General features: G+C 41.2%; 1 protein-coding gene across 1 annotated transcript; it reads left to right on the top strand.

Annotated features, from left to right (window-relative positions):
• Positions 1–3,368, top strand: LOC133552317 (protocadherin beta-16-like). Its single transcript, XM_061899540.1, has one exon. The coding sequence runs from the start codon at positions 126–128 to the stop codon at positions 2,679–2,681; it is 2,556 nt and encodes an 851-aa protein (XP_061755524.1). The 5' UTR covers positions 1–125; the 3' UTR covers positions 2,682–3,368.
• Positions 3,369–6,407: the final 3,039 nt, after the last annotated feature.

The raw sequence follows: 6,407 nt of genomic DNA, 5'->3' as shown, positions 1-6,407 counted from the left end.
TTTGTGTTGGGCGTCCATGGTCGACATGTCTGCCACCGTGTAAGAAACTGTGGTTATTAGTGGAGGTCACATTCCTATTTTTGCTGGACTTCTACCGAATTTTAAGTGGTTTATTTGTTGATCCAATGGAGAAGGAAATATCTGTGTCCTGTGGCTACTGCCTCGCCTTTTTTTTCCTGTTCCTCCACACCATCAACGGAGATGTGAGCTACTCTATACCAGAAGAGATGAAACGTGGATCTGTAATTGGAAATATCGCCAAGGATTTGGGACTTGGTTTGAGCCAGTTATCTGCTCGTAAGGCACGGATTGATCCCGAGGACAACAACGTTCAGCACTGCGGCATCAACCTCAACACTGGTGACTTGATTGTTCAGGAGAGGATTGACAGAGAAGGGCTTTGTGGCAAAAAGGCTTCATGTGTTCTTAAACAAGAATTTGTGCTTGAAAATCCATTAGAGCTGCATCGTATTAATATTCGTGTTGTCGATATTAATGATAATTCACCACAGTTTAATGAGGATTCACTAAAATTAGAAATCCATGAATCAGCGGTCAGGGGGGCTAGCTTTCTTCTCGGGGAAGCACATGATGGAGACATAGGAGAAAATGCTGTTCAAAGCTACACTTTGCAGCAGAATGATCATTTCAAATTAAATGTAAACAATAAACCGGGTGGACGGAAGTACTGTGAATTGGTCTTAGACAAAGAATTAGATAGAGAAGATAAAAAAGACATCATGCTCTCTCTGACTGCATATGATGGCGGCTCTCCTCAGAGATCAGGTACAGTAGTCATACATGTCACTGTGCTGGATGCTAATGATAATGTACCAGTGTTTAGTCAGACAGTCTATAAAGCCAGTCTGCCTGAAAACTCTCCTCTTGATACATTGGTGATCACAGTGAGTGCAAGTGATGCAGATGAAGGATTAAATAGTGAAATTACATATGCATTTGATCATGTTTCTGATGACAATATTAATGTATTTACATTGCATCCCAAAACTGGAGATGTAAGAGTGGCTGGTGTTGTTGATTATGAGAAAATGTCATCATATGAAATGCAAATAAGTGCTAAAGATGGTCTTGGATTAGTGTCATATTCAACATTAATTATTGATCTTACTGATGTAAATGACAACTCTCCTGTGATTAACTTAAAGTCACTGGCTAATCCAGTACCAGAGAATGTGTCACCTGGTACAGAGGTGGGCATCATTCATGTTCAGGACAGAGACTCTGAGATGAACGGACAAGTCCGCTGCTCCATTCAACAAAATGTCCCCTTTAAGTTAGTTCCTTCTATTAAAAACTATTATTCTCTGGTGACTACTGGACAACTGGACCGTGAACTAGTGTCTGATTACAACATTACAATCAGTGCCACTGACGAGGGCTCTCCTCCTCTGTCCTCCTCTAAAAGTCTTCACTTATCTGTAGCAGACATCAACGACAACCCACCTGTGTTTGAGGAACAGTCCTACAGTGCATATGTGAGTGAAAATAACAAAGCTGGATCCACTTTATGTTCCGTTAGTGCTCGAGACTCCGACTGGAGACAGAACGGTACCGTGATTTATTCTCTGTTAGCTGCTGAGGTGAACGGTGCCCCGGTGTCCTCCTATGTGTCTGTTAACGGAGACACAGGTGTGATCCACGCTGTCAGGTCATTTGATTATGAACACTTGAGGAGTTTTAAAGTCCACATCATGGCCAGAGACAACGGTTCTCCTCCGCTGAGCAGCAACGTGAGCGTCAGTGTGTTCATATCGGATGTGAATGACAACTCTCCTCAGATACTGTACCCCTCCCCAGAGGGTAACTCCTTCATGACAGAGCTGGTCCCCAAAGCTGCACACGGAGGCTCTGTGGTGTCCAAAGTGATAGCGGTGGACGCAGACTCTGGACAGAACGCCTGGCTGTCCTATCATATAGTCAAGTCCACTGATCCGGGACTTTTCACCATCGGTCTCCACAGTGGAGAGATCAGGACCCAGCGGGACATTTCTGAATCTGACAGCATGAAACAGAACCTGATTGTGGCAGTGAAAGATAACGGACAGCCCCCTCTCTCTGCCACCTGCTCCATGTATTTACTTATTTCTGACAACTTGGCTGAGGTGCCAGAACTGAAGGACATTTCTTATGAGGAGAAGAATTCCAAACTGACGTCTTATCTGATCATCGCGCTGGTGTCTGTGTCCACCTTCTTTCTGACCTTCATCATCATCGTCCTGGGTGTGAGGTTTTGTCGCAGGAGAAAGCCCAGACTGTTGTTTGATGGAGCAGTTGCCATCCCCAGCGCGTATCTGCCTCCTAATTACGCAGATGTTGACGGCACAGGAACTTTACGCAGCACCTACAACTATGACGCCTACTTGACAACAGGTTCTAGAACCAGTGACTTTAAGTTTGTGTCTTCTTACAATGACAACACGCTGCCTGCTGACCAGACTCTGAGGAAAAGTCCTTCCGACTTTGTTGATGAGCTTCATGATTCTTTCGACCCTTTGGAGGTAGGACCCTTTGACAATTTAGACCAGATTTTTCCAGTTAAAATGTTATATTTTACATACACAAATATTTATCTTATCTGTTTTGGTCGTTTCATCATACACTCAAATAATCTCTCAGTACAAATTTTAATGTTTGACATATCAAGGTTTGTCTTCAATTAAGATTTTTTTTATTCGTTTTATGTGCTTCCATGTCAAATAACCTTTTGTTCCTCCTCACTCGGACTTTTTTGCATTCATATTTCTGACAGAAAAGCTCAACGCTTGAGTTTTTTGTTTAATTCAAAATGTTTGGGAGGTCAGATGTCAAAAGGGTGTCGTCGGCTTACAATCTCTTTTTTCTGATGCTAATATTTGGCCCTCTTCATCAGTTTTATATCAAACTCACCCAAGAATGCTTCAATGTTCCATGCTTGGTCTTGCTGGACCTGTACAGGACACCCCTTTGTTTTTAGTTTAATAAAACATTGGAAACATGGTCTTGTATTGTCTTAAAATGGTCTTAAGACAATAAGTATGTTATGAGATTATAGGATCCAATTCAAACTTAGACAAATTAATTATATTTTAGATCAAGGGCTACATGTACAGTTGTGTTGTTATAGTGTTGTTGTTCTTTCATTGTTGAAGCGAATTAGTGAGTTATATTTATATAGCGCTTTTCTCCAGTGACTCAAAGCGCTTTACATAGTGAAACCCAATATCTAAGTTACATTTAAACCAGTGTGGGTGGCACTGGGAGCAGGTGGGTAAAGTGTCTTGCCCAAGGACACAACGGCAGTGACTAGGATGGCGGAAGCGGGACTCGAACCTGCAACCCTCAAGTTGCTGGCACGGCCACTCTACCAACCAAGCTATACCGTTGAGAAAATCTGGAATATTTAAGTTGACTTATGATTATTATGGAAATTATTTAGAAAATAATACGTAAGTAAAGAGAACTGCACTTTCTTGGGTTTTTGCCTCTCATTTACAATCATTATGTGGGACACAGACACACGTCTTTATTTTAGCTAAAAAAAAAAAAACGCCTCAAAGATGCGACTAAAGGCACCATTGTTGTCTTCAAAGCCCTCTAAATCCACTTCAAAACCCTCCTTCAATGTTTTACATGCACACAGCAAGTACAATAATTATTACTTTGAACTGTTTTATATTTTCATTTTTATCCTGTAAACCGTCTTTTAGTACCCTGAAAAGCGTTATAGCAAATAAAATGTATTGTGATTATCAGTATTATTTTTTTATAATGTAGTAACAGTCATGTTCATAACAGCATTTAAGTCTCACCTTAAAACTCATTTGTATACTCTAGCCTTTAAATAGACTCCCTTTTTAGACCAGTTGATCTGCCGTTTCTTTTCTTTTTCTTCTATGTCCCACTCTCCCTTGTGGAGGGGGTCCTGTCCGATCCGGTGGCCATGTACTGCTTGCCTGTATATCGGCTGGGGACATCTCTGCGCTGCTGATCCGCATCCGCTTGGGATGGTTTCCTGCTGGCTCCGCTATGAACGGGACTCTCGCTGCTGTGTTGGATCCGCTTTGGACTGGACTCTTGCGACTGTGTTGGATCCATTATGGATTGAACTTTCACAGTATCATGTTAGACCCGCTCGACATCCATTGCTTTCCTCCTCTCCAAGGTTCTCATAGTCATCATTGTCACCGACGTCCCACTAGGTGTGAGTTTTCTTTGCCCTTATGTGGGCCTACCGAGGATGTCGTAGTGGTTTGTGCAGCCCTTTGAGACACTAGTGATTTAGGGCTATATAAGTAAACATTGATTGATTGATTGATATTGTAATGCGTACAATATTTACCTACTTTTGTCATTTGAAACATTACCTGAACTTCTTATGCACATTTATTTCAGTGCCCATAACAACGCACTTCTGACTTTGGGCTACAAATGTGTGTGTTTTTTTATCGTGGCAGACTTGATAACACACTGTAAAGATGGCTATTTTTGGAAATTTATGATTTACAACCTAATATTTTTTTTACCTGAACATACTGAGGCTGAATTGCTTGTTATAGAACCTGAGCAACCACAAAGAGAGGATGAAACGGTGGCGCAAACTGAAGCCAAAAGACTCAGAATAAATATCTAAATATAGAGCTTGAAGCCAAGATGCGGTGAAAGAAATGGAGTGCATACCCAAAGTTAACAACAACAATTCTCCAGCCCGCTTGACCAAAAGGAAACATGTCCATGTATCGAGTGAGTCACTATAATATAGCTGAAAATACATGCAGTATAGGTCATGCTTGTTGTGAGTACAACTACATACGCTGTCGAGCTATAGCTTCTTCTTCTTGCGTATGTCCTCAGATCCTCAGCTTCTTTGCAGTAAGCCAGTCCAGCGTCTCATCATCTAAGTTTATCTGGCCTCCGTCGCCATGTGGTGGGCGGTGTTTTGGGCAGCTGGTTATAAAATGTTCCACATTCTGTAGGGGATCTCCACATTTACAGTGGGCACTGTCCGTGAGGCTCCACTGTTGCATTGCTTCACAGAAGCGTGCCACCTCTGCCCTCAGGCAAGCTGGTTGTGTTCAAACAAAACATGGAATGTGGTCTGATACTTTATGGATACTGTAATATGATTACTGACGTTGTAGTCAGGACAAATTGGTGTCCTATCACATTGTGTTGTGAATTACACACTCAAAAGCCATGCAGTTTTTGACGTAAAAGCTAACTTATGGCAAATGCTATAGCATGTCCTCACTAGTCGATGTGTTACTACGCTAAAACCAACAGTACCTCAGTGTTTGTGCTTATAATGACAATGTCGCTACAGCTTGGTTATTATGCAGGTTGAATAACTTAAATTTGTCACAGTTCGTTTAGCAGTGGAACAAAGGGACCCAAGGATGCAGATGAATTTGAGAGTAAATAGTCTTTACTTCACAAGTAAGAAAAAGTCAATACAAAAATGCTCAAAAACTAGAATGCAACAAAAGGCGACGGTGCGTAAAAAGAGGAACACAAAAAGGCACCGTGATAAAAGAACAAAGGCTAAACTACAAACTAAACTAAAACTAGGGTCGAAATTGCAAGACGTGCAAACTACAATATACATACCAACTGGATGGCACAGGGAATTGACAAGCAGGTCTGAGGCAAAAATACAAAGAGACTAGGAGGAATCGTCAAACACTGTCACGGAGTGGAATAGCCAAGTACCATCCAGTTGACCAGGTGCTGCTTATATAGTGCAGGTAAAATGAGATCCAGCTGTGCACGTCTTAGAGCTCCGCACACAGGAAATCTAAGGAAGACCAAACGTCAGGGACAAGTCTTCTGCACCAACAAGGGAAACTGAGTAAACTCACCTCAAGATGGCAGCAGGTGGTGACAAAATTAAGGATTGCTGACTTATTTTGGTGCATTTTTAGAGTGATTTGGAAGCAGAATAGATTGCTCTCATTAGCAGCATTGCTATCCATGCCAAAACAAAACAAATGCACTTGTGTTGTTGTTTCTAATAAGGGTTGTGAAGGATTAAAAAAAATATATATTCCAAACAAAAAGTGCAGTTGCCCATTAAGCATCATGTTATCCTTCCATCCATCCATCCATCCATTTGATTTGTATTATAAAAGTTGTGTCTGTCAGCTCCATAAACAAACTTTAACCAAATATTAAGATATGTTGCTGGAGTTGGTTATTGGTATGACCTGAAAGAGAAGCATTTTACAATATGTATTGTTTAAAACATGCGGAAATGTAACTGTCGGAGTTGCTACATTATATTTTGAAGGAAGTATACATGCTTTGGAATTTGTATCTACTTTACTCACTTTAAACATATTCTGACTCTGCAAGAAGCTGTATCTCTGTCCATGGTGCTGAAATCATATTCACCTTTTCTTCTCAGTCATTGA

This window comes from Nerophis ophidion, linkage group LG05, assembly GCF_033978795.1.
Source record: "Nerophis ophidion isolate RoL-2023_Sa linkage group LG05, RoL_Noph_v1.0, whole genome shotgun sequence".
Lineage (NCBI taxonomy): Eukaryota > Metazoa > Chordata > Actinopteri > Syngnathiformes > Syngnathidae > Nerophis > Nerophis ophidion.
The sequence above is the reverse complement of the archived record's forward strand: the minus strand, read 5'-3'. Positions and strand labels throughout refer to the sequence as shown.